The sequence below is a fragment of the Hippocampus guttulatus genome, chromosome 13, assembly GCF_054856545.1.
Source record: "Hippocampus guttulatus isolate MCC_2025c chromosome 13, RoL_Hgut_1.0, whole genome shotgun sequence".
Lineage (NCBI taxonomy): Eukaryota > Metazoa > Chordata > Actinopteri > Syngnathiformes > Syngnathidae > Hippocampus > Hippocampus guttulatus.
The window spans coordinates 7,820,863-7,848,043 of NC_141273.1; the positions used below are offsets into that span (position 1 = coordinate 7,820,863).

Genomic DNA, 27,181 nt, shown 5'->3' on the forward strand with positions numbered 1-27,181 from the left:
TGCTATTTACAATTGTTTTTCACATCATGTAATTTACACATCAGGTAGTTTACCCTACCTTTTCTATGTTCAAGCAAATGGTATTTGTGGTTGTGTGTGTCATCTAATTAGGGAGGATGGACTGCTCTCATGTGGGCCGCCTATAAAGGTCGTACAGATGTGGCGCAACTGCTCCTGAGTAAAGGCGCGAACCCAAACATCACTGGTCAGGTACTAAGACTGGATACGGTATTTTACATGGATATATCATTAGAATATTCTTATTTTTAACGATATATGATCTGATGGTGGTGCGGATAACATTTTTACCGTACATAGTGTATTTTAAAATATTTGAACTGGAATGGATGGTGGTTTCTAAATAGAGTTCTTATTAAGTTCCCATCTTTCTTTGAATAAGAAGACGGCTAAAAGCATCAGGCCTGTCTTGACATCATCCCCGTGGTCTTTCCCAACAGTATAGCGTCTACCCCATAATTTGGGCGGCGGGTCGAGGCCATGCTGAGATCGTCCATCTGCTGCTGCAGCACGGAGCTAAAGTCAACTGCTCGGACAAGGTAACGACACACTGCCCAAACAGAAAGAATGTACTAATGGTACAGGTTATCTGAGTACAGTCATACCTCGGTTTTCGACCATAATCCGTTCTAGAAGGCTGTTCGAAAACCGATTTGTTCGAAAACTGAAACCACACCCTTTAAAAAAAATAAAAATCTTGATTGAACATGTCTGTTCACAATGGAACGCTATACGAGGAAGCGTCACTTCCTCCTCTACCCGAGGAAGCGTCACTTCCTCGTGTAAGGAAGGCGAGAGGAGTCAAGTGATGCATTCAAGTGTGCTCAGTTTGTTCGAGAACCGAAATTCGGTCGTCATCCGAGGCATAAAAAACTGAAAATTTTTGGTCAAAAACCGATTTGTTCGAGAACAGAGACGTTCGAAAACCGAGGTTTGACTGTATTTCTGCTCCCTCTAGTAATCATACAAAACTGCCTGTCCTTTCCTTGTATACTTTTTGTTGAATAATTAAATCAGTTCTGCAGTGTAACTGTAAAATATATTCTCCAACTTTTCAGTAGGTCTTTCATGGTTTCATTTCGCTCTCTGTTTGCAGTACGGCACCACCCCACTGATCTGGGCTGCCAGGAAGGGTCACTACGACAGTGTGATGCACCTTCTGGCCAACGGAGCCGATGTGGATCAGGAAGGAGCCGTAAGCGGATTATAGATCATATGACCGGTCGATAATGCCTGCATTATGGCTGCTGTCAAAAGTTACATACTTGTTTAATATCAGACACAGAAACTTGTATTTTACTGGATGCATATAACACATTGGGACTAGACTTTCCTCTAAAAAAATGTTATAAATCAGCGATTTTACTCCGTGTACATAGATCACTCTGGATGCAGCAGCCACGTTTTTTTTTTTTAATATTCATGAAATAAAGTTACGTTGAGTAATGGTTTCTTTTTCAGAACTCCATGACAGCTTTGATCGTGGCAGTGAAAGGTGGCTACACTGAAGTGGTCAAGGAGCTGCTGAAGAGGAACCCGAATGTCAACATGACCGACAAGGATGGAAACACAGCCCTGGCCATTGCTGCCAAGGAGGGACACACCGAAATTGTACAGGATCTGCTGGATGCTGGCACTTATGTTAACATACCAGACAGGGTGAGACCCACTGCACACTTGTTTTTCAAACATCCACATGGGAAAGCAAAAGCAATTCCCTTCACACTGCTTCCTCCCTCCAGAGTGGAGAGACCATGCTGATTGGAGCAGTGAGAGGAGGCCATGTGGAAATAGTACGAGCTCTGCTGAACAAATACGCGGATATTGATGTCAGGGGCCAGGTAGGCGCTCCCCTCCTAATTTTTGTTGATTTTTACTAGCAAGCAGGAGGCCTATTTGTGTTCACTGTAACCCGATACTCTGTTTTGCTCTGTTGTTACTTGAAGTGAATTTAAATCCACGGCCCAGAGTTCATGCAAATATTTGGGTTTCTAAAAACAAAATGGAAAGCATGACACATATTTTGCAGATAATCCGAAATTGCTGTTTTAGTGGAACCCTAACTTTTGACATATTTTTTCGTGTTTAAAAACCTATAGATTTGTTTTATCCCTTCGATACCTTAGCTCATACAAATGTCACAATGCTCAAGTAATTACATTCATCATTCCAGCTCCGGCCTCCCTGTGTGGAGTTTGCATGTTCTCCCCGGGCCTGCGTGGGTTTTCTCCGGGTGCTCCGGTTTCCTCCCACATTCCAAAAACATGCATGGCAGGCTGATTGGATGCTCTAAATTGTCCCTAGGTGTGAGTGTGGGCGTGAATGGTTGTTCGTCTCTGTGTGCCCTGCGATTGGCTGGCAACTGATTCAGGGTGTCCCCCGCCTACTGCCCGAAGACGGCTGGGATAGGCTCCAGCACCCCCCGCGACCCTAGTGAGGATCAAGCGGTTCTGAAAATGGATGGATGGATGGATGTTAGGATAAGATGGTATTTAATGACAGGTGTGACAGTATGCTAGCTACCGTGTAAAATGAATCTTAAAAACATCCAAACTGTGCTATTCTTGAACTCTGACGCACGTACCATTTCTGTTCCTGCACTTCCTTTATGCCAAAAAAGATTCCATCCAAAAAAAAAAGGAATGATAATAGTCCTTCATTGTACTCAGCTTTACCTCAACACTATTGCTCTTTTGTGTGGTTGATACAGTTGTGAATCCCAATGTTTTTTTTCCACATCAGGATGGAAAAACTGCTCTCTACTGGGCAGTGGAGAAAGGTAATGCCACCATGGTGAGAGACATACTGCAGTGTAACCCGGACACGGAGAGCTGCACCAAGGTATAACATCACGCAGCTACATAGGATTCAAATGTCGCATGTCCTCTCCATCTCTTCACCATGTTTATCCATCATTATTCTCAAAACTAATAAGAGTGTATTGTGTACCCGGTTATTATAGGAAGGAGAAACCCCACTTATCAAAGCCACAAAAATGAGGAACATAGAGATCGTCGAGCTGCTGCTGGATAAAGGAGCAAAGGTGTCCGCCGTAGAAAAGGTCAGGACTTTTAACTCTTAATGACTTAGTCCTTTTGTCATCTTCATTTCACTTGACTTCCTTTTGACTGAACAGAAAGGTGACACACCCCTCCACATCGCCATCAGAGGGAGGAGCCGAAAGCTGGCCGAGTTGCTGCTCCGGAACCCTAAAGATGGCCGCCTCCTTTACCGCCCAAACAAGGCTGGAGAGACACCATACAACATTGATTGCACCCACCAGAAAAGCATCCTCACGCAAATATTTGGCGCCAGTATGACCATTTGCTTGTTGTTCTGCAGGAGTCATTGGAAATACCCAGAGCAATTCATTATTTATTTGTTTATTTTAATTGTTCATCTCTTTCAGAACACCTCTCTCCAACTGAATCAGACGGGGACATGTTGGGTTATGACCTGTACAGCAGCGCTCTTGCAGACATTCTCAGCGAGCCAACCATGCAACCACCCATCTGTGTTGGTCTGTACGCACAATGGGGTAGTGGGAAATCTTTTCTTCTGAAGAAACTCGAGGGTAATCACTCACACAACATCTGAAATGTATTCGGGAAGTAATTGTTAATAGGACTCCTCTATCTTCCACAATGGTCTCTCAGATGAAATGAAGACGTTTGCAGGGCAGCAGATCGAGCCGTTGTTCCAGTTCTCATGGCTGGTGGTCTTCCTCACCCTCCTGCTCTGTGGCTCAGTTGCTGTGATACTGGGCTTTACCGTTGATCACAAGCTGGCCATCGCCGTTTCCCTCAGCCTGCTTGCTTTGATTTACATCTTCTTTGGTAAATTGACAGACTTGCTACAGGGTCTCAATCATTTGTGAAAGCTTTAGTGGCTCCCAAAAGAATCCAACTCCAGTGAACTCCCGTCTAGCCAGCTATTCATGGGTTACTTCTTGGAATGGAATTACAATCAAGTGTGCTATTGCGGCCAGGCTCTGTAACTATTTGCCAGCGTCCACTGAACTGTACTCTAATAATCAAAAGATGCTCTCAAATCTGTTGCTCGCTAGAGGGCGCCATTAGACAACCAATAAACAGATGTTTGAAAAGAAATCATGCCAGAAGAAAATAAACAGCCGTATATATGATTGTATATATGTACCCATGTTAAAATAATTCAATTACAAGTCTTGGTTGTTTTGTTTTTACTCCAGTTTTGGTGTACTTTGGAAGCCGACGTGAGAGAGAGAGCTGGAACTGGGCATGGGTCATCAGCACCCGGCTTGCCCGACAAATTGGCTACTTGGAGCTTCTCCTCAAACTGATGTTTGTCAATCCACCCGAACTGCCTGAACAAACAACCCGTGCACTACCTGTCAGGTGACATTGACAGTCACAATGAATCCAAATCACCTTTAGCTGTTTTACCGGAGTCTTTGCGTGTTAAAATACGTGCGTTTACACTCTCATCGGTGACAGGTTCCTGTTCACGGACTACAATCGCCTGTCCAGTGTCGGAGGGGAGACGTCCATGGCCGAGATGATTGCCACGCTCTCAGATGCATGTGAAAGGGAGTTTGGTTTCATGGCCACTAGGCTGTTTAGGGTTTTCAAGAATGATGAAATCCAAGGTAACTTTGCTGTCTTTCAGTTCTAACACTACCTTCCAGAAACTCACAGCTGAACTGTAGTTTTATATTTTACATTTACTATGGACAGATTTAAATTTTATTGGTCAATGTCATATAAATCTAACATGTTTCTTTGTACACTGGCTGGAGTATGACAGAGACTTCTTGTTACCGTGGTTTATTATACTGCAATAAGTAAATGAGGGCTTGACACAACTGGTGTTTAGTTCCATTAGTGCATTATTTAGTGGTTGAGGAAGCTGTTGATTACGATTAGCACATTGCAAGTAGGATTACATCATTCTTGTCCTCCCACCTACCAGGTAAAAAGTGGAAAAAGACATGCTGCGTGCCATCCTTTGTACTGTTTGCCTTGACACTGTGCTGCCTCATCGCCGGCTTAGCATTGCTAGCAATATTTAAGGTGGGTTAAGACAATGAGAAATTGCCAGAATATTCTACAAAACGCATGATGTGGAACCGTTTTCGTTGCTTTAGTTGGCATCTGACTGATCTGTGCTTTGTGTCCAGGTGGACCCCGAGAACCTGACAGTGAATGCAGTGCTGATTGCAATGGCCAGTGTGGTTGGCCTGGCCTTGCTGTTCAACTGTAAGACCTGGTGGCAGGTGGGCGACTCAGTCCTCAACTCCCAGAGGAAACGCCTGCACAGGGCTGCCAACAATCTGCACCAGCTTAAGAGTGAAGGCTTTATGAAGGTAGACTAATTGCATTTGTTCCCAGACGGAATTCTTTGAGATTGTAAATGAAATTGCATCGATATGCATTTCCGAGTAGTTGACCAGAAAAATCTAATTATCGCAGTACCTTGGAAACGTTTTGAAGCCTTTATTTGTCCTTGTTATGGCAGGTTCTGAAGCACGAGGTAGAACTAATGTCGAAGATGGCCAAGACAATCGATGGCTTTACCCAGAACCAGACACGAATGGCCGTAATCATAGACGGGCTGGATGCCTGTGAACAGGACAAAGTGCTGCAAATGCTGGACACGGTGTGTGGTTATGCTGGTGGTTGTCACTGTTGTAGTTCAAGAATATTTGTTCCCATGAGCCTAATTTTCAGTTTCCTTGAACACACTCTGGTGGTGTACAGCCACCCTTTTGTTCCCAGCTGCCGCGGCTTCCCTTTAAGTTTAGCTTCCTGCTCCCAGCTGCTCTAATAGAATTATTCCACCTTTAGCCAAATGTTATTATTTTGCAGAGTGAGCCCAAAGTAGATTGCGACCTCCTGTGTGCTAATTTAATCTCCTCATCTGTCTGAAGTAAGCGCATGCACTGTGCTGAGTTCACATGATGTTGTTGACAGATGCTGCTGCAACGGTGGTTCATCCCCCTATGTTAAGTTTATGTGGCGAAATGGCCGAGGCTTAACAAACCGTGAAAACGTGCCACACAAGCCCTTGTTTTGTGACGCTTGGACACCATCCTTTATAGTTAGCACCATGGGAAATCCCCTATAAATTCTTGCAAAGACAAGATTTATTACAATGTGCCACAAGTCACGATGTTCCTCCTTGTTGTATGAACTGATAAAGCCTTCTCAGATGAGAGCCAAAATGCCTTCTAAGACAAAGAGAGCTGTACACTTTTGATTGAAATCTCCTGAATGAATGATGATATCCATAAACATGTTCCTCTTTGATTAGATTAATTCATTTGAGACAAATTAATATGGGCTCTGTTGTGCTCACTGTTCATCTCTCTTAAAAAAAATCAAACTGAGCAACAACACGTTTAATAAAATAGGATGTTGTTGACAACATCAAGTACGTTTATGGAGGGGATTATGTTCAAATTGGATAAACCTTGGATTTTATTTCTCACAATTTGCCCCCACTGCTTACTTCTCTGTCTCAGTCAACTTCACATGCTCATCCAAATGTTAGTCCAAATATTATTACGATGGGTTTAAATGACAACAATTTGTCAACAGCTATCCATAAATGAATTATCGAGCCTTTGCCTGACGTATTTTACTGCCGCTTCTCTGACTAGGTGCGAGTTCTCTTCTCTAAAGGGCCCTTCATCTCCATCTTTGCCAGCGACCCTCATATCATCATTAAAGCCATCAACCAAAACCTCAACAGCGTGCTGAGAGACTCCAACATCAACGGCCACGACTACATGAGGAACATTGTCCACCTGCCAGTGTTCCTCAACAGCAGAGGTCTCAGCACTGCCAGGAAGCTCTGCATGGCAGCACCCACTAATGGCGACAGCTTAGCTGCAGAAGGTAGAGCAAAATGCATCTCAGGACTTTAGGTGAAAAGGAATATTTTACTCATTTGATTGTCCTTTACCCCAGGATGGACTGAAGATGTTGACAAGAAGATGTCTCAGAGTAGCCTGGCTCCAGACCAGGCAAAATTTGGCAGCAAGACCGCCCTTAACCGCAGGGTAAAGCTCGTTTTAAAACATGTAGAGTGAAACCCGAGGTCGAACGCAGTCTGTTTCAGGTTATTGTTTGACTTCTAATTTGTACAAGATTAGAATTCATTCTTCCCATTATATAATAAATGAAGGCTGTGATACCAGAAAACTTTAATTAGCCGTTTAGGCAACGTTTTGGGAAAATCTTAACATTGTTAATCATGGTACAAGGTACAACATCTGGAAGAAATTATTCATGGTATGACTACAAATTCAGTTTCCCGTCAAAATTTTTATATTGTTGTACAGTACTAAGCAACCAGGACAATTTTAAGAACCGTTTTAGGTTATATGGGTAGCATCATACTTTACTTTGCTATCACGATACACATGGGAATTATTGGCATGGAAAGGGTTGAGATCCCTCAAGGAGGCAGTGGAGATTTTCTACGTTGTAGCAAGGACAGATCAAGGATCCTACAAAAAGCAAAATACTTAAAAGGCTCCAACATCTACATCAACGAAGACTTTACAGATGCCGTACGACAAAAAAGAAAAGAACTCCTCCCAAAATTAAAAGCTGCACGTGACAGAGGGGAAACTGCCTACTGCCTACTTAATCTCAAATAAATCATCTACTACTCCATTGTGATGGTATTCACCCTCCATCCTGTCTGTTCAGGAAAATGTTTGCTGCCAAGGGTGAGACTTAGTGTCATGGAAACCCTTGCTGCTTTCTCATTTCCGCCGCCTCCTGAGGAGGATGCTTGGTGCAGGCGTGGCTTTGGCAGGCGGGGTATAGGCCAGTGGACAGGAGGAGACACAGATATGTAGAGTGAGCAAAGACTGAGTGGGGTGCTCGATGTGCAGCCAATGTTCCTGGTGTAATTGATGTAATAGCTGTTTATCTTTCCCGCTGCGTCGCCCCCATCTAATGATAAGGCCGAGCAGCAGCAGTGGGTCCCCGCGACAAAACACTGGCACCGGCTCTGCTGGCAGGAGGCTAAGCGACACTGCCGCTTGTAGCTGATGCCTTCCTGCCCCCTGCGAGAACTTATCATGATCTCGCCACTCCCTCCCCGCCTACCTTACTTGTTTGATAAACATTTTTTTAGACCTCTGGCACCCTCAAATGCTGGTGCTAGCCCTTTGATTCTGGAGGCGTTCTGTCCTTGATTCTCTTTGTAGGAGGGGGAAATGAAAGAATGACTCATTTTCATCACTCATTTTTCTAGTTTGAAGTAATGATTTTTTATTACTGTGTAGGTAATATGCAAACAAGTATTGTGACCGTTACCCTAACTACTCCTGCTTGGAAATTCAATCTTTCTTTGAATAATGTTGATTTGGTGAACATTTTTAAAAAGTTTCCAAATTCTCAATATTTGTTCCAAAAATTATTTTATCAATTTATTTCCAACAGTCTAGTCACTTCCTGGCATTTCTATTAGTTACCCTGCTCCCAGGATAATAATGTGGATTTTTTCGTCCAATCAGATCAGAATTTATGCGCTGCCCTGTCAGTGTAATCGATCCAGGGCCTTCGGTGCTGGCCAATTTAACTTAAACTACATAAACACTGTGACCATTTCTGTCACCAATCAGATTTCAAATTCACCACCTATGGCCCATAGTAAAATCAGTTAGTTGGAGCAACCCTAATTCGACTCACAAAACACATCTATAGTGATCTTCACACATATTTCATATTCAGCATCTCAAGTGAGTGTGATGTATTTTTTGTGACATCATATATTATTTTACTCGATGATTTCTGATTCTGAACTGTTCCGGATGATGTGCGCGGCACAGTTGTTTGCTTTTGTCTTGTGTTTTTATATATGGTAATTGATTCTATAATTGCGTCATGATCATGGTGGTATTAAAAGGTGGTTTTAAAAGGTGGATGAGGCCCGGATGCATAGCCTGCTACTGACTGAATATTCCGGTACATACCGACACTATGACGTGACCAAGAGAAAGACACTTTTAGTATTTTTTTAGACACGTACATTTTAAGTTAAGGCCATGTCTTTGGGAGATTTTTTTTTTTTCCCCCAAGATGGCGCCCGAGTAGGCAGCCTTCGGCAAGTGCTCTTCAAGAGCCTTGCTTTTTTGTTCTTTTTTGGTGTTTTTGTCTTTTGTTTTGTCACATGTTGTTTGTTGTTTCATCATGTGGACCTGATATGGACTGTTTTCAGCGTTTTTTGGCCACGACATTCGTCAAAGGAGAAGTATCTGTGCTTGGTGGTTGCGCCTTCTCGGCAGCACGCCTGTACTAGCACAGATTTTGATTGGGAGGAATGTCGGCGCCATTGACAGTCGGTGCTGGACAGACCTGGGGCGCTTGTGTTTTTTGCGCCTGTAATGGGCAGCATTTTTCACAACCCCGTTTTGTTCAGTGGATATGTCGGCGCTGTTGGACAGTCAGCGTTGGTGCGGCTGGATGGATGGCTGCTGAAGTTGAGGATGAGGATAGAGGAGCGTTGGTGCAGAGCGCCGATGCGTATTTGGAACCAAGAGTCGCCGCTTGGAATTGAAATGGATTTCCATGGGACAGGAGAAGTGAACCTATCTCTTTTTCGTCAATGGATGCTACAGCTTCCTGTTGACTTTGAAACTTAGCTTGTAGCCGACGTGTGCACATTTTGAGCATGACGTCTCTGATCCACTGGTTAAAGGACACTTTGATTCTCTCCTCTTTCATCTCAAACTGCTTCAAACAACAAAGCGTGTGACGGAAAAGTGGTTAGGACTGCACGGCTGTCCGTGTTTTATGTTATGTGTTGTGTTTATTATTTTACTTTATGTTAACTGTTTTGTTAAGCGCTTTGTTACAGCTGCCGCTGTTGTGAAAGCGCTATATAAATCAGCATGTATTGTATTGTATTATTGTATAGATGTCGAAATGGAGATGATACATGCTTTTTGACCGCAAATAACTTTCACCTAGTCTGACTTGTCAAATGGTAGCCTGTCTGCAAAGCGGATGTACGGCTTGAAAACTCTTAAGTCTATCTTCAACTTGGACCTTTTGGGCCCAGACTGAGTGCTGGCCATATGTTTCATCTCCGAGAAAGAGGTCACAAGCGTGGTATTACGACTTCAAAGTCGACCAAAAGCCTCATCTTGGCTCATGACCATGACAGCTGTCTGATACTATCACAGATGTTCCCCGGTGGATCTGTGTCAATAGCTAGCCTGTGTGTCATGTTATGACTGTTCTGCTTGGGACAGTGGCTCTTTGATTTGTTTTTCTCTTGCAGTCACAGAGAGTTTTTCTCTTTTGCAGATTATATGACAGGACAGGCTGCTGGATAAGAATGTGGCTGAAAAGATTTTTTGAGAGAGAGCCCCGTTCATTGTTCCCTTGATTTGTTCTTAAGGGACTCCCAATTTAGAAGCATATATTACAAAAAAAAGCATGAATTATTTGCAGATAAGGTCTGGCATCTGAGCCATGTACGTTTTTATTTCAGCATCATGTTTTTAAGTGACTTGGCCTGAGATCACATGGTGACCCTGAAGGCCATCTCTGGGGTCTCATGATACAGTTGGTTTCAGTTTGCCTTCATGGGGCACACGGCCGATTTACGAATTCCAGGAAATAATTTTTGCTCCTTTTAAACCGTTGTGGATGATTAGTTCTATTCGCGGTTTTCACTGTTTAAATATCAGCATTAATTCAGCATCCTTTCATATTGAGACATATGTGACCCTTCTAAGCATGAAAGATATTTAGTTGAGCGAATGTAATTTTCCAAAATAAAAAAATGATGGCTATCTTTGAAGGACACATACCGGCGGCGCCAGATGCAGAGGACCATCACCAGGCAGATGTCCTTCGATTTGACAAAGCTGCTGGTGACTGAGGACTGGTTCAGCGACATCAGCCCCCAGACCATGAGGAGGCTGCTCAATATTGTTTCTATCACTGGTAAACAACATGCACACTTCTCAATTCAGCTACCTTCATAATTATATCCTGCTTCATAATCACAGACCCCCTAGTTAACTGTTATTATTATTTTTTAATTATTGTGCCAACGTGATTACCTGCCATGTCTGCTCTCTTGTTGGCAGGTCGTCTGTTGCGTGCCAATCAGATAATCTTCAATTGGGATCGTCTGGCGTCGTGGATCAATCTGACTGAGGAGTGGCCCTACAGGACGTCATGGATCATCCTCTTCTTAGAAGAAAGTGATGGCGTTTCTGATCAGGTCTCTCTCAAGACAATCTATGAGAGGTAAGAACACAAAAAGTAGTTCTATTTTTAATGTGTATTTTAAAAAAACATGACACAACACGACACATTATTTTTAGGAAACAGGGCGGTAGTATCTTAAAGTAGTGTCATAACATTTATGTCTAAAGTTGCATATACGGTTCCAGTCTTGTCACAGCCGTTGTTGTGAATAATTTTCTCTCCAGACACTTATTCAATTGCCAGGTGTTTTGCTGTTCAAAGTTAGATACACTCCGCTTTAACGTGGTTCCAGTCAGACTTCTGTGAAAAGTGTACTCGATCACCCAAGCAAGCCCTTTATTCTGGTCTTTCACAGTTAAGTCAATTTCAGTTTAGCGCTTAGCATGGCTTCTCCATCTTTCCTCATTATCCCTTGGTGAGAACAATACTTGTCAAAAGTATATCTTATTTGCTGCTATGGGGCGATGATTCCTGACTTGGGAGTGACTCGCCAATGTTTAGCCCCACTAGCCTAGCCAGCCGAGGCTCACTGCTCGCTAACGAGGACCCAAACACCGCTGTTGTGTATTTAAAACAAGATTGTGTTGATTTCATCATGTTTATGAAATGTGAACTTGCCTAGTCGGGCCACCATCTGTAAATGTTTATTGATAGGGATCGGAGCTTGAGAGTTACTTGATTTCTTTGACGATTTTAGCACACCAATTTGAAGGATGCGTCAATAGTGCAATTATCTAAGATAAGACTCTTTGAGTTCCAAGAACTTGAGGAGGACCGAGTTCCAAGAACTTGAGGAGGACCCTCCAATCCCATGAGGAGAAACTTGCTAACCATTTGTGGCCTTCCACAGTCAAAAATTTACAGTGCTTCGTTACGCACCAATCCACAACAAATATAAATATAAATGTCTGTCGCACACAATAAACGATTTATGAAAACTGTTTCCCAGTGAGAAGAGTATTGAGATTTGTGTCATTTTAAAAGATCAAAATTGCCATAAAGTGCACATTTGACAGCCAAAGTATTATAATTTGATGATAGGCATTTATTACTTTTTCTGAATTTTTCCAACGCTTCATCTTAGCAGGCTCCATTAAATAACTTGCTGCCGGGTAAACACATCATCGTCATTGAAACAATTATCTTATCCTCAGGTTACTGTACAGTATGTATTAAAGTTTTTTTTCCCCCTTTTCCTTTTATTTTAACGGTGTCAATAATTTTGACCAGCAGGTGGCAGTAGATGATTTTCATTTCCAAAAGCCTTCAAATGGTAATTAGTGCCATTGCTTGTGCTCCTCATTTTGTATTTTTTTTTCATTATGCACGCGTCAAATTATGACTCTATTAAAGTATGCAAGTTAGATTAATGACTTGACATGGTTTTCTTAGAAGCGGTCAAATTAGTCTGCGATGTCTTTGTCTGAGCAGCTAAGGGACAGTGTTGTGTGCACACCGCAGCGGTGACATGACATCTTCGTGCATATGCGGCCACAGATGCTCTTAGGAGGAGGGCCATTGTAGGCTGAGTTGCTGGGATTTGGGCGCTGTTGTGCATCAGTCGCTGGCCTTTAAAGGTTGCACTCTGTCACAATACACTAGCGCCTACAACTCCTGCGGCAGGGAAGTGTCACACACACTTAATGTCAGCCGGTCACCCAACTAGATTCAACAGACGGGTCTCCTCCATCCATGGAAAACCACCTCCTCATTAGAACAGCATTATTGTATTTTTTTTTCCCCAGTCATATCTTTTGACTTTGCGGTCATGAGAGGATGACAAGATTATGATGTATTAAGTCTGCTAACGCTTGAATATTATGATTTATGTCTTTGTCACGGCAATATTATAGGAAGTAAACATGACATGCTTGTGAGAAAAAGAATGTCCAACAAAAAGCTGCAATTTAGCAAAGCGTGGGTGTGAGCTCACATTTGCTCATTAGACCTAATGTAACCATCTTCCTGTTCCTGACCAACAGCGCTGTCTGTCTTCATCTTCCTCCTCACTGGGTGTCTTTCCAAATGGCCACTCTGTCTCGCTGTGGCCGTCGGACAAATGACGTTAATGATGATGACATCTTAAACAGGCCTCGCCTTGGGGCCTAAGCTTGTGCACAAATCTACCATTGATAAGACTCAGGTCTTTGGTTTATGCGTCCTCAGATTCCTTTGTGACAGTCCAAGGCAATACTGGACTTAAAATTCAAAAACATTTTGACTGTCTGCTGTCTGTCTTGTGTACATCTAGACTCACCAAAATGCAGTGTCGGGTTGCTCAACAAAAAGCAACCTCATTACTGTAATAGATTGCTTTTTGTTGTAACCGAGAAATAAAATGCATCATTATCTGGAATATATAAACTAGTTTAATGTACTGGTAATATATACACTACTTCAAAGGGTACTGATACCATTCACATTTTTAAACAATTCACCAGCACATGGACGACGAGAGACAAAATGGTAATCCTGTTTTAAATGTTGGATTATTTATTTGCAAGATGGCTAGTACCATATATGGACAATCTAAGTGTCTTCACTGTACTGTCATACCACATTATACTGTCATACAACATGATCATTCATTTATAATGAGCTACACTAAATTATGCTTTGACATTTTTAGCTGTAAATGTTTGAAGTTGCTTGTTGAGGGCATTCCAATGTAGTGCAACAAAATCGGAGACTGTGGCATTCCAATCTAACTAACAAACTTCATTTTAATAGACAGTGTAATCCAATTTATGAATGTAAAATCGTACTTTTTAAAATACATTGCACATTTTGCTTTTTAGCAGAGCACTGAGCGAGTTCTTACACAGCAATACTGCACTTCCCCTGAGCGTTAATAAGTGAATATATTAGTGGTGAAGTGAATGTGGGGGTGAGTCAGCCCTTATAGGTCAGCTGTCGCCCTGCATCTCAGTCACAAGGCAGTCGGCTCTTCGTCTCTTCTCCTCATTATAAGCTTCTGAGCAGAACATCATTTTCTAAATCGTAGAATGAAGGAATTATGCCTAATAATGCTCAGAAGCCATTTTAGAATGCTGCTTTAGAGATTGGGGGGGGGGGGAATAAAGAGCTGCAGGGTTTAATCCTTGTCAGGTGAGCTTTCATCTGGGTTAACCCATGCATGATTAAGTAGTAGGCAAATATTTTAAACACAGTGATGACAGACACCCTTTGTGATATCCTGTCCCTAAACATAAGTATGAATGAATAATTATCATTAACATGGCAAACATTTCTGAAAAAGAAAAAAAAAAAGATCTGAGCTAAGGAATTACAGCCGAGCCTCCAAAGTGGAACACAACCCATTCCTTGAAGCTGGTTGACTTCCTAAGCGTTTCGAATTTCAAAACAATTTTCTTCTTATAATTTCCAGTATGATGAAGGACTGCTGCTATATTTCAAATGTGGAACTAAACCCTGATTCATACCAATATTCAACTGAAATATATACCGTACCTTTTTCTCTACATTTATACAATTAATAAACATTGAGCTGGCCCCCTCTAGTTCTCAGTGGCTCAATTTATGTTGTATGTCTGTCAAATCAAAAGCAAAACATGCTCGTAGATGCTTACTGAACCAAAGTCTTGCAAGATTTTCTGAAACCAATTACGTCCTCACACATGGTGTCTATTCAACCTCCAAATTTCATCTGAATCTTTTTGCCAAGAAGTTTGGAGTGCAAATAATTCTGCCTTTGAGGCATTCAGCATTGCTGGCTCCTCTGTACAAGAGCTGTGAAATGTCTTTTGAGAAATGTTGAGCGCTAATTACGGCAGTGGGCGTAGACCAAGCAATACAGCCTCTAATCTGATGGAGAATGTGGAATCGGTTTATAACCTCAGCAATTTACCTCATTAATGGTCAAACGAGGAAGGGAGGGGGCTGACCAAACTGATGCAATGTAACATCAGCTGCGAATTGTGTACAGTATGCAGCAAAGATGTCTTAGAGGTTTTGACTGGAATCATTTAAACCAGGGGTCTCAAACTCCGGTCCTCAAGGTCTGCTTTCCTTCATGTTTTTCATCTCTCCCTACTGCACCACACAAGATGCAAACTATCAGAATTGTGATCAGGCTCCTGCAGAGCTTGAAGATGAGCTGATCAGGGAGCGATGGAAAATATGCAGAAAGGCGATCCTTGAGGACTGGAGTTGGAGAATCCCGATTTAACCCAAATCTGATTTAAAAAAAAAAACTTGCGTGACAAGTTTTGTAAGGGCAATAAAACAAATTACAGTCTGAGCTGTGCGCCAGCGTTGCGGTCCACCCGGCACACCGTCGCTGCCGATTCAACATGAAATGAAGCAAGACGTGTTTTGGACAAGCTTATTACTATTCCTGTTTGTACTGCTGTTCACACTCTAATTGAATTTGAGCGCACTGCCTCGTGACAATCATAGCCAGTGCTTTTGCATGTCTTCGTCCTTTGCATCCTCTCAGGGGTCCGTTTTTCTTCAGGTTTGGCTGCTATTAGAGTCTTAATGACAACAAGCTAACTAGCGTCTCTTCTGCTTCATGGTGATTGCCCAAATGCAGCCTACCACTTCTAAATACCATAATATGCCTTTCCTGTTGATTTCCTTGATGTACTTTCGAGTCATTACATGTCATTTAGACAATTAGTCCATATGTAGATTAACTTCTGGATTTTTCTCAAGACTCACGACTATTATGCAAATGAATGTTTCAAAAATTACCTTTCGAGTGTTTTGGGAATTCCAAAATTGAACCAACATTTACAATTATTTGTTGTTATTTTTGACTCCCCCCATTGGGTGTTCATTGGGTGAATCGCTGTTAATGGGCTTGCACAATGGGCTTGTTTCATAAACCGATAATATGTTGCAGGCACTGACTAAGTCGACTGCTGACATTCTGAGCAGGCAACATCAACTCACCACCTAAAACCTGCGTCTTATTTTTAGTCTTAATTGAAGTAAAGAAGCAGGACTGCATTGGAATAAATAGGATCTTCCTTTGACAACATTTCATTGAGTGACTCTCTACTAAATTATTGACCACTCAATAAATTACTTTGAAATTGTTTTTAATTGGATGGGAGAATCTGGAAATATGATGCAGATTCATTCGGATTCCAATTTAGAAACGTATTCTTGCGAGGCAATTAAGGAAATAAGGAACTGGCAGATGTGTGCTTCCATTCCACTCCACTAGCTAAACATCCAATTAAAAAATGTCCAGAAAGTTTCTGTAAATTTACCTGACATTCTTAAGCTCCTCGGTACGCAACGGGCAGTGGAATATTGGTTTGCATGCTTGCCTCACAGTTGAGAGGTTTATGGTTCGAATCTTGGTTCAGACGTTCTTGTGTGCAAGCTCACCTGCGACCTGAATGAGGACAAACGCAATTGAAAGTACATGGATGGAACATGACATGAGTGAATGGTGAATTTGCTGCACCATATTAAATTGATGCAGCTTGAAAATCAGGCCCATTCAATAGTGTGGCCCTCGAACACACTGTCTGTCCAACAGATGATCTGACTTCTAGCTACAGCCGTCCACTTTTCTTTTCCTTAGAGGATGATGGCCTGCCAACACCTATCAATCAAACGAGACACTGCTCATGCCCATGGAGCTGACGAAGCCAAAAAATTTCCTTGCCTGCCCTTAGTGATCCTTCTTTTTCACTGCACTCGTATGTATTATTTCTTATAAGATGTTTGTCAAATGTTATTTCATTTGCACGATGTAACAAAATTGGCTAGACACGATGACTCCAACAGCCAAGAAGTGATTGAGACGCTCTTGCAAACACAGGGGAGCAAACTGACAGACCGTCATGCAAATGAAATTGAGCGGCATGGTCACCCCTGTACCTCCCATCATGCGCTCAGGCTTGATTACTTACTTTGCAAGCTGTACACGCAAATGTTTAATTTTCACTTTTGAAAAAGTTTTCTGTGTTTCGGTGCGAGCGGGTTCTGTTCAATCCCCACAGCGGGTTTATTCTTGGATGCCCGAATTCAGTTTTTCAGCTGTAAAAAGTGCCATTGGTCCACTGAGCAGGTTTCCTGCTCTGCTCTGACATCTGGTGCCCTGTGTGTGCCAGGATGCCCCTGCTGTACGTAGAAGTGGGTTTCTGGCGCCGCACCTGAATCTTCTGATCAGTCCACTAACCCACATACACACAATCTAATGGATGCCGCACACTTGACCACATGTTCGCACTGGAGTTGTAGTAAAAGTGCAAACATGCAAACAATCTTTGCCAATGCAGTTGAACATATGTGCTCATCAAGTCACACCTAAAACGGGTGCTTGTGGTTCCTGCCACACAGACGCACTTCGCTCTCTCACCAGTACAAGAGCATATGTCACCCTCAATTCCTCAGAGAATCCGTGTAATTAATCAGACCCTCAGATGCCGGCTGCGTTCAGCAAACAAGCACATTCACACAGTGCAGGAAGCGGAACCCTGCAAACAAAACTGCTGTCATCTAAGGTTAAGGACAAGAGTTGAGAGCCACAATTAAACAGGCGTTGCAGGTTAAATTATTAAAGACTCTGGTAATAGTCGTCTTGGTGGCTGCTATGTCCCACCGAGTCTTACATGTAACTAGGGTCTGATTTACTAAGATCTTAAATAACGGACGCTCAATTGTGTGTTCGCTCAAACAGATTGTGCTGGCGTGTTGGGTGTGATCGACTATCATTTGGATTATTTGCCAATATCCTCAATCGTATAAAAGTGGTTGAAATCACCGTATTTAATAAACGCGAGCTCTGATAGTTTTCACCAAGGAACATTTGGGAGAGCACCACATGCGCAAAATGAAGTTTGAAGTGATGGAATTGGAAGTGTTCGTGGAAGAGAGAAAATTATAGTGTTGTAGAAAATGCGTGTACAGCTCAGATAATTTTGGTAAAGCCGGAAACCGTCGGTGAATTTGTGACTTTGGCCGATGCTGACATGCTAGTTTTGGTCCTCAAGTGAGTCATGTGATCTGGCCCAGTCCCACGACTTTGCACGGCAGCCACTGCTGTTGATTCATTTGTTTCTGCTGCTTTTTGTGATGCCGGTCGAGATGCGACGAGATTGTTGTGTTCCCGTTACATTTCACTCAGCATTTGCAAAGGCGATACACACCAACCAACTTGTCAAGATGATCCCCTTTCTTGCAAAATCCAAAGCCTTTCCACACGAGTGAACGCATTGTGTCATCTAAAAAATGTACCCCCCCCCCCCATTACATATATACACAGTCATATATACAGAATGTTGGATGCTTGATGTAAATCCCCGGCCCCGACCCGAGATGATGTATATGAGCCCAAGACAATAGTATGACAGTTGATTCAAAATCACATTTGAACTTGAATTTAAAAAAAAAAAAAGAAATCAATGATCATTTTGAGTGTAAAATTATTTCATTATTTATTTCGATTAAATCGATCAATAACTTACAAAAAATATGTTGTGTCCAAAACCCTTCTAATATTACCCCAAAGAAAATGTTGCCCAAATTCTGAATTGCACATCCTCAGTGGAGTTGGAATTTGTATATTCAACTGTATGTTGATTGTGTCCTCACTACTCGAGACAAGTATTTCTTGACGCATCAAACCTTTTTTTTTTTTGTAATCACATTGAGAATGAATATGAAGACAGGCAATTCATTCTTAATGAGAGACACTCTCAACTGAAGTGCTGAAACATTATGATGACACTCTCCATTTAGGGTTTCTTTAATTATTGTAATTTGGTTGCAATTATGTGCTGGGATAAAAGTGCCGCTCCATCGCTCTGGTGGGTGGGTGATTCCCTTTATGTGAAATCCTTTTAATACGATTTCAGATATCTAGCTGCGGAGGAAAGTGTTGCGACCCTTATCTGTTCTTTTCTTCAGCGTGAATGCTTTCTCAATCTTTGCTAGTTGGTAGTTGATTCAAGTTTAGTGTAAATCCACTTATTTCCTGAGAATTCACGCCTAGTGCCTGACAGAACATAGACTTTGCATCTATGTACTGACATGCCCTGACTGTCCGTCTATTCCTTAAAAATATACTACAAAATATACAATAGGATTATAGTTAAGATATAAAGTCTCCATATCTAAACCCTTGTGTGAAGCAGCTTCCACAAGTCTACGTAAATGGTGGATGTAGAGTACACAAGAACATGCACGTATCCTGGGTTGCTCTTGCTCTTTTGTCAAGTGTAACTAGTTCACTGATGAACCCATTCATGTATGTTTTTTTTATTTTGGTCAGAGCTTGGATTGTTGTTTAAACGAACGACTGAATGATTGCATGACGCAACCCCCGACTGTTGCTAAATAGGCAACCGACTGTACTTGTAGAAGTGCAGGTGAAACTAAGTGTGTGTGTGTCTGTGTGTGTGCGTGTGCGACGAGTTAAGACTGTGCAAAATTTCTATGTTGCTTTGTGTGAATGGAAAGAACGTCAGGCGGCATTATTCGCTACAAAATCCTTAAAGCCCCTTTCAGTTGTAAGCTGAGGTTGATGGATTAGTTTAATTGGTCTGAAACAGGAGAAATGCTTTGTTCCATTTCAGTTCAAAGAAAAGAATCATTTCAAATAAAAATAAAAATAAAAACTTCTGCACACTCCTCTGCTGTTCAGTCTCACTCCTCATGGACAGAAAGAGTCAAATTAACATTTAAATGTTATACCGACATGGCAAAAAGGAGTGATGATGCCTGATATTGTGGTTTTCTTGCAGTGGGAAGCCTTAGCAGTGATCTCGCTTTCTCTTTGTGCTAGAACCGCTGGAAGGTGGGAGCTATCAATATAAATAGCAGCACAGGGTTTCAAGCGGATCAGCGCTGACCTTTAAGTACAGTGCAAGATTCTCCGCAGTGAGTCACTTGATTATTGAACCTGATCTGTGAATTAATAATTATTTCTGGATAAGTAAGGAACATTTCCCAGAGATAAACTCCAGTATCAAGGAGCACTTCCAATTTTCATTTTGAGTTATGTCCCGATATTTTTGTCCATATCATTCACGGCATTTTGCCCCTTCGGCTTGCCTCGCTATTGAATTTTTTTGTGTTGGCAAAACCATCTCGTTTGAGGTGCTACTTGTGGTACCTGGCTTGCCATTTTGCTGGGCCTTACAGTGTTCGGCAATATACTCTGTCGTCTTTGTTGCCATACTCCATTTTCCTGCTGCCCACTGTCTCTTCTTGAGATTTGGCCAAAATCCAAATGTGACACGTAAATACAGGACAGCCTAGCTCTCTATTATTGTCATTTGCAGGTCGTTTCTCCAGCTGATGCATTCAATACAGTGTGGTTTTCACTGTTCGTAAAGTGGAGTGGAACTGACCCGAACTGGTAATATGCAGTGAAAAAGCAGCAATATCATCCTGTCGGCATCATGGCCTTTCAGAATTCAATGGAAAGCATCCAAAGAGAACAATGTGGGGAATCATCCTTTCCTGGTTCTGTTGAAGAGATTGCTACACGCCCTGATCTTCATGCATTTGCTTTGAAAGCAGCTTTTGAACCGTGGCGTTATTCCGTTGCCAACCACTCAGGATTTATCTATCAGATTTATCTGCTCAGGCAGTGTACGCCATTTCGGCGTCATGATAGAATCCCTGAGCTGACTCCAGTGAACAGACCTTTGTTTGAAGTCAAACATTTTTCCACGCATTTGCTTTGCGGCATCATTCCCCTTTCCCGGTTCGTTCTGTTGTTCAATACTGATTTGCTCATTGACATTCTCCCGTCCTCATCTCGAATACGTGGCTTCCTCATTGACCCACGGATTACCACTTTATTTTGAGTTTAGCTTTTCACAATAATGCTACATTGTTCGCATTTTTGGTGCATAATCGGACTTTTCAGAGATGTATTGTCTTTTGCAGATGAGCACATTTGTCTTGCCCGTGGCGCATTGCATCTTTTAGCTCGGTGGACTATCAACTGGTCTGTTAAATATATCAAACGACCACATGCATTCTTATGAACTCTGCAGTGGAATTAGTGCCCTGCAAATGTGCATAAATCACGAAGCTGAGGTTTAGTGTTTGTGCTCTTCCTCAAGAAATTAAACCCATGTTACTCTGTGCAGAGGGTTCAGTTAAGTTTTTTTTTTTTTTTTAAAGGTCTGGAAAAAGCGGCTGTGTTTCAGGGCTACACATGAGTTTAATCAATGACTGAAAGAACCACAGCGTCTTGAGCCCTGCTCACCGAGAGCCCTGCTCACTCAGCTCTTGTCTTTATCAGCCTGTTGTGTTTCTTATTAGTGTGACTGTTCGTAGCTTGCATGGGAAGGCATGGGTCCAGCTTCGTTTATCGGACTCAACCTTGCCATGAATGTATATGCAAACTAGACATCACCGCAAATCCAAAGTTGGCACTGTCTTTTGCAGAACGAAGAAGAGATTGGCAGGGAGAGCAAATGTGTCCCGTCCACATTACTTAGAATAATGATAATTTGCCGGCGTTTTTGGGAGACAAATAACATGGCGGCATCTAAAGTGAAAACATATTTATGCTCTCCCCCTCTAACTTTGTGGTAGCTGGTGATAGGTAACATTATTCTTTTGCGACATGCATGCCAGCCTGCTTGCCTGTGGGTCCGATTTCCTAGAGAGGGCCTCGCTTGCTTCATCCACACACTTGGCAGACCAGGTGCCAGGGGCTGTGACTCTGCCCGGCAGAGGAATGCGTCGACCCCGTGCCTGGTTAACTTCTTCACCCACGCGCTGTTGCGTTGGTCGTGCAGCCTCTGACATTGACGCTCTTGAGTTGCTCAAGCACAAAGCACATAAGGCTTTGTCTGTTCTGTAGGCATCCCTCTCAGTCTTTGGGTCCCTTTATGGAAATGTTTGGCTGCGGGACCACCTCTTTGTGTGCGCATGTTGTCTCTAAGCACAGAGGGCAGCTGTAAAGCAAAGTCAAGTGGCACATTCATGCTTCCGGCTTCCAAAGAGAGGATGGAAGGGATGGCGAGATGATTTCTGCTCATTCCCGGCAGCATGTGGGAGGCTGAGAGGAGAAGAAAAGCTGTACTCCACTCAGCTTTTGGGCCTATTAGCATTTGGATAAGCTCTAAAAGCTCCCAGTGGCCGAGCCACACAGAGAGCAGTAGGACCTAAGCGCCTGTACTGCTGTGGTTCTAAACTGGGTCCTGTCAATGGGCCCATTGTGTAGCCATGGCTGCCGCGATGCCTCGTGGCCTCCATCTCACTTGTCACCAGCCAGCTTAAAAGTATCAAACTCCATTTCCTCAGCTCCCCAAACTAAAGCATCCAACTTGTCGTTTGGCAAATCGATTGTTGATAAGAATGCCTTTGTTGCCTCGTCTGCTGGCTGTGAGGATGACTCACTGAAGTGAGTTGCGTCAGTAGCCTGATGCCAAGGCTAACAACTCATTCTTCGTTATCTGCAAAGGATGCCAATTGATGTGGTTGAACGCCATTGTCATTTTATTGTGTATTGGTCACGCTGTCGCACCATTCCAGCACTTCCCCTGCTTTTAGCTCTTTATCATTTTCCTGATCAAATCTCCACTGATTGGCTCACTCTCTTCTGTAGCAATGAACTGATGCGAGTGTTTTTGACTGGCCAGTCAGCCTGGACTGTTAGAAATGAACTGACTTTTCCTCCCCCCCCCCCCCCTTTTACTTTCCATCTGTTTTAGCGTGCTGATGGATGCCCTTTTTTTGGCATTCCATCCCAGCTCCGTTCTTATCGCTGGAAGAAATGTCATTTTGCACTTCGCTGTTTTCGAGGAGAAGACAGCCCTTCGCAGTGAAAATATGAACCATCGTAGCTAATATCCCTCTAATAAAAAGCATGATTGTCTGTGGCCACACTAGGAAGAGAGAAAGAGAGAGAGAGAGAGTCCCTGGCTCCTGTTGGTCTGCGTCTGCGTACCGCTAATAAACATCACTAAGCCTACTGGAAATGTGGGAAAACAGACTTCTCTCAGTCTGTACCCGGGTTAGCACAGTTCATGGGAAAACGGGACCGAATACACAATGTACATGAGCTCATGACTCATATTATCATGCCGAACCATTGAATTTCCCATCCTTGGAGTCCAGTTGTCTGCAGGGAAGTATAGCTTTTGATAGGAACACCTGTATGTGCAGCTAACACCGCACCGTCTTCGCAGCAGACACCAGGTGAGCGGGGTTCATCTATTTGCCAACATGCTGCTAAGTTGACCTTTTGGCTCTGGCACAAAGTTTTAATGGGAGAAGCACTGAGAAGACTTTGTCCTCTAGAGCCCAGCTGTGTGTCCTCAAGTGTTCACAGCACTTATTATATCTCTGTCTCTGCATCTGTGTTTTATGGATAATTAAGACGGCATGTCTTTAAGTGGGTCAACAAAGTTTTGATTGTTTGCCCTGACAACACATTCAAATGGTTCTGTGTCTGTTTCACTCCAGGAATGTTCCTTACTTAACTTGGACATTCTCCTCCACTCGTGCATCTTGCCAAACTTGCACATTTGGTTCGAGAAGTCCTGCAACCACAAGGTCACACATTTTGTGCCCTGCAACAGCTGATGAGTCCATCACCAGCCATCTGTCCTGTCAGAATGTCCTTGAACACCAAGGTGGACCCCTACCTGCCCGTTTGCATGAGCTGGCTGGATTGTAAAACCAAAAAAAAAGTCAAAAGTGACTCAGAATGAACTTGTGCGCCGTCCACCCGTCACTCAACTATGAGACGTTTCCCGCCTTGGAATTCCTCCAGGCTGATGGAGCCATTTCCACCAGTGTGCTAACTGGATTATCATCGCTGTGAGTTTGAATATTCGCTAACAATGTGTTGTGTTGAGCCCTCGCCAGATGCTGACCTCTCCCTGACTTTGCGAGTGTGCTGCCGCAATGGACGTGATCATTGAATAAAGTCACACTTAGGCCAGCCTGTTTTAACTGGCTGAACCAGAGGAGAGACTGCTAAAAAAAACATTTCAGACTGTATTCTCGGCAGTGCCTAACTAGCAAACAGAATGGTTGACGTATGGGAAGGAGATTGAATTAAAAACTGATCGCTTTTACTGTTCCGCATGATCCTTTGAACCTAAAAATTAGTTTCATTATGGAAATTTACAGTATGGATAACATCATTATTACCTTCATATAAATGTTGAAAATGTTTTTGGAAAAGGGAGGAATACGTCCCTTTCAGTTTCATAAAGACCACGTAAGGTGAGAAAAATTTCATTTAAACGGATGACTAATGTTCCTCTTCCAATGGGACGGACTTGGAGCCTGCGTCGCGTGTGTATTGCTACAACTACTGATGCATTTAAGTTCGACAAAAAAATGTTGGCATTTTTACCTCTCAGTCAAAATTTTAATCAACCTACTTCCTGATGTCAGTTCTCCAACTTGGCAAAGCAGCCGAATCTTACAAGCCAGATATTGAATTGATGCTAACTGCTATTGAATTGATGCTAACTGCTAATCTTGTCAACACTATATTTACCGTAGTGTGCACTATGAGGCGCACATAGAAGCATTAAATTTTCTCAAAAGCCGACAGTGCGCCATATAATCCGATGCGCTTTATATATGGATCAATATTACGATTTCTTGGGCGTAGTATTTTAAATGTTCTGTAAAGCGCATTGTGACAGCTGCAGTGGTTGTAAAAGCTCTATATAAATAAAGTCTGGCCATGGTCCTGTTTTGTGGTTTGTATAAGACAATGTTTTCAGATATTTTTGCGGGTATGAGGATAGTTTTGACAGTGTTGTATCAGTTAATGTTCTTGTTTTGATGTCTGAACCTACTCGATGCAGGTCAGTTGCAGCGATAGAATTGTGTCCACTGAAGTCCCAAGTGAGAGATGAAGGCAGAGATTAGGAAAATGCCTGTTCCCTGCTGGAGTCGCCACATGGATCTGATAAGAGTGTCACATGGTGTTGATGAACGGTTGCTGTCACAAGTCGTTCGGAAGTTCATATTTTCATGTCTGAAAGATCAAATTACCGACTACTGACTTTTCGGTGTTGACTTGCGTCGTGGCTTCGGCATGCTTTACAAAAGTTGTGTGAAAATGTTAATTCCCACTTCACTCAGTATTCTCAGATGTTGTTGCCAATTGAAGAAAAAAATGTCACATGAATTCCTTTCGTGTGAACTTCTTAACAGAAAACTCGCCCCTGCGTTATAAACAAGAGCTGAACTGTGACAGAGTAATGTAACCATCCCAGAACATAGTGTTTACGACGGGCTTGTGATAACAAACATCATGTTAACTGCAGCGCTGCAGCATGACGCGCTTCCGTCTGCCGCTTGCTAAATTGCCCTGATTGTCATCTTCTCAGGTTTCCTCCTCTGCTCAGAGATGATAACGTCCCTCACTCTATCTGTCCTTGAACATGCACCTCCCTCTGCTATCTTGTCTTCTCTAAATCTGGTTATCTCGCCCCTCTGATGAGGACGATGATGATGACCGTTACATACAGTATCTCTTCCATCTTAACTGTGCTGCTTTCTATTTCCTCTTATTTTCAACCAGACTATGGTCTGTCCCATATATTGTGTATTCAGTATTGAGACATTCTTCTCCTCTTAATTCCTCCCATGTTTTAATTCTTCAACTGAACAAGACATTTTGTCCAATTTCAATTCAAAATTTGGACGAGAATAGTTTGGGGGTTTGGCATTTTTCTGTTCCAGCATGGAAACAATGCCCATAAAGGCATCCTTGGATGAGTTGGGTGTAAAACACGAAAACCTGACCATATAGTCGTTAATTGATAACCAGCACTTTTGTCTGTATCGTGTAGTTTTTCAACATGTGCACTTTTCCTCTGAAGGCTGTCCAAGAGTATTCCCACCACCAAGGATGTGGAGCCATTGCTGGAGATCGACGGCGACATCCGCAGCTTTGAGGTGTTCCTCTCTTCCCGAACACCTGTCCTCACTGCAAGAGATGTGGAGATGTTCCTTCCCTGCACCGTAAATCTGGACCCCAAACTCCGAGAAATTATAGCAGGTATGAACACATTCAGTACATGATTACTGTATATATCCATTAGGGCGGTGAAGGGAAGTGTCTTAGCTGATTTAAAACATTTCGTTACTTTCTGAATTGGCAATTTAGTATAAGCCTTTATTAGTTCTGCAATTGGCAGCCTGGTGCCCTGGTGGTTAGTCTTTATCCTATTTTGAATTCCAATTCCCCCAAAAAATCCTAAAATCAACGTTTTTAATCATTACTATTTTTTTAAATCTTAAAACATAATTTTGTGTGTGTGTGTATGTGTGTGTATACAGTATATGTGTGTATATATGTTTTTTTCCCTTCACTTTTGTCAACATCGTAACATTGACAATGATGAAGTCAAGATGGCGCCCGAGTAGGCAGCCGTCAGCAAGTGCTCTCATGAGCCTTGCTTTTTTTGTTGTTTTTGTGTTTGTTTTGTCACTTTGTGTTTGTTGTTACGTCGTGTGGACCTGATGTGGACTTTTTTCAGCATTTTTTGGCCACAACATTCATCAAGGAGTAGACTCTGTGCTTGGTGGTTGCGCCTTCTCGGCAGCATGGGTATACCAGCACTGTTTTTGACTGGAGGAATGTCGGCGCCATTTGACTGTCGTTGCTGGACAGTCCCAGGGCGCTTGTGTCTTGCGCCTGTAATGGGCAGCATTTTTCACAGCCCCGCTTTGTTCAGCGGAGAGATCGGTGCTGTTGAACGGTCTGCGGCTGGATGGATGTAAGTCTTGAGCGTTAGCGCGGAGCGCCGATGCGGATTTGGAGCTGGGAGTCGCGGCTTGGAGTTTGAAGCGGATTACGTGGGACAGGAGAAGTGAACTAAGCTCTTTTCGTCAATGGACGCTACAACTTCGTGTTTGCTTTCAAAACTTAGCTTGTAGCAGACGTGTGCACATTTTCAGCATGACTTCTCTGATCCACTGGAGAAAGGACACTTTGATCCTCTCCTCTTTCATCTAGA

General features: G+C 42.7%; 1 protein-coding gene across 4 annotated transcripts in view; it reads left to right on the top strand.

Annotated features, from left to right (window-relative positions):
* kidins220a (kinase D-interacting substrate 220a) overlaps positions 1 to 27,181 on the top strand; it is a 45,584-nt gene that overhangs the window by 6,811 nt on the left and 11,592 nt on the right. For all 4 annotated transcript variants that reach the window (XM_086126827.1, XM_086126829.1, XM_086126828.1 and 1 more), the window contains 20 exons: positions 112 to 210; positions 459 to 557; positions 1,115 to 1,213; positions 1,480 to 1,677; positions 1,761 to 1,859; positions 2,761 to 2,859; positions 2,981 to 3,079; positions 3,155 to 3,332; positions 3,428 to 3,592; positions 3,675 to 3,854; positions 4,229 to 4,394; positions 4,494 to 4,645; positions 4,969 to 5,069; positions 5,177 to 5,362; positions 5,515 to 5,655; positions 6,659 to 6,896; positions 6,969 to 7,060; positions 10,826 to 10,970; positions 11,117 to 11,279; positions 26,042 to 26,220. In XM_086126827.1, coding sequence (XP_085982953.1) covers positions 112 to 210; positions 459 to 557; positions 1,115 to 1,213; positions 1,480 to 1,677; positions 1,761 to 1,859; positions 2,761 to 2,859; positions 2,981 to 3,079; positions 3,155 to 3,332; positions 3,428 to 3,592; positions 3,675 to 3,854; positions 4,229 to 4,394; positions 4,494 to 4,645; positions 4,969 to 5,069; positions 5,177 to 5,362; positions 5,515 to 5,655; positions 6,659 to 6,896; positions 6,969 to 7,060; positions 10,826 to 10,970; positions 11,117 to 11,279; positions 26,042 to 26,220 — 2,878 coding nt within the window. The remainder of the gene's footprint in view (positions 1 to 111; positions 211 to 458; positions 558 to 1,114; positions 1,214 to 1,479; positions 1,678 to 1,760; positions 1,860 to 2,760; positions 2,860 to 2,980; positions 3,080 to 3,154; positions 3,333 to 3,427; positions 3,593 to 3,674; positions 3,855 to 4,228; positions 4,395 to 4,493; positions 4,646 to 4,968; positions 5,070 to 5,176; positions 5,363 to 5,514; positions 5,656 to 6,658; positions 6,897 to 6,968; positions 7,061 to 10,825; positions 10,971 to 11,116; positions 11,280 to 26,041; positions 26,221 to 27,181) is intronic.